At 65.1% G+C, this 781-nt stretch overlaps 1 protein-coding gene across 1 annotated transcript in view; it reads left to right on the plus strand.

Annotated features, from left to right (window-relative positions):
• Window positions 1–598, plus strand: part of LOC130587362 (protein scribble homolog) — a gene marked incomplete at its 3' end in the record, with an annotated part of 17,653 nt that extends 17,055 nt beyond the window's left edge. Inside the window, exon 8 of the mRNA XM_057388337.1 lies at window positions 425–598. Within this exon, the coding sequence (XP_057244320.1) occupies window positions 425–598 (174 nt within the window). The remainder of the gene's footprint in view (window positions 1–424) is intronic.
• Window positions 599–781: the final 183 nt, after the last annotated feature.

The raw sequence follows: 781 nt of genomic DNA on the forward strand, positions 1-781 counted from the left end.
TGAGTGCACTAAGCCCAGCTYCAGCATGGAGGGTGACTGCGCTGTGCTGTCCCTGCCCGTGGTGTGGGACGGTCGGGAAACAACCCTGGAGGCAGCAACAGGCACAGGCAGACCCCCTGGGCACCCCGAATCTCCTGAGCACCCCAAGGCTCGTGAACGCCCCGTGTCTCCTGAGCACCCCGATTCTCCTGAGCACCCTGTGTCTCCTGGGCACCCCAAGGCTCCTGAGCACCCCGAGATTCCTGAGCACCCCGAATCTCCTGAGCACCCCGAATCTCCTGAGCACCCTGAGTCTCCTGGGCACCCCAAGGCTCCTGAATGCCCCGTGTGTCCTGAGCACCCTGAATCTCCTGAGCAGCGCCCGAGCAGGGCAGAACAGCCCCGGGGAGACCAGCAGGATCCCGTGGGGTGTCCCTTGTCCCAGGAACCCCTGCAGGAGCCACCAGAGTGTCTGATCGACTCGCAGCCCATCCCGTTCAGTCAGAACCCCTTCGTGGTGGCCAACCGCAGGGGCAAGGCCAGGGGCACGGCCGGCCTGGGGGGGCCCCCCCTGGGCTATGGCAGCGRGGGGGTGCTGAAGACCAGCCTGTACTGCAAGGCAAGCAGCGTGTGGCATGTACTCACACCGTTTGGGCCACCACACCCTACTAAACCCCGGTGCGGGGCAGCACGGTGCCCTGGGCCAGTTCCCTGATCCGTGTGTGCCTGGCACTGTGTGTGCAGCCATCGGTCCTGATGGTCAGTGTGACATCCTGCAGCACTAACACACCCTGGTGATGGC

Source organism: Malurus melanocephalus, unplaced genomic scaffold (assembly GCF_030028575.1).
Source record: "Malurus melanocephalus ecotype Western Australia unplaced genomic scaffold, MMel_1.1 scaffold_1807, whole genome shotgun sequence".
NCBI lineage: Eukaryota > Metazoa > Chordata > Aves > Passeriformes > Maluridae > Malurus > Malurus melanocephalus.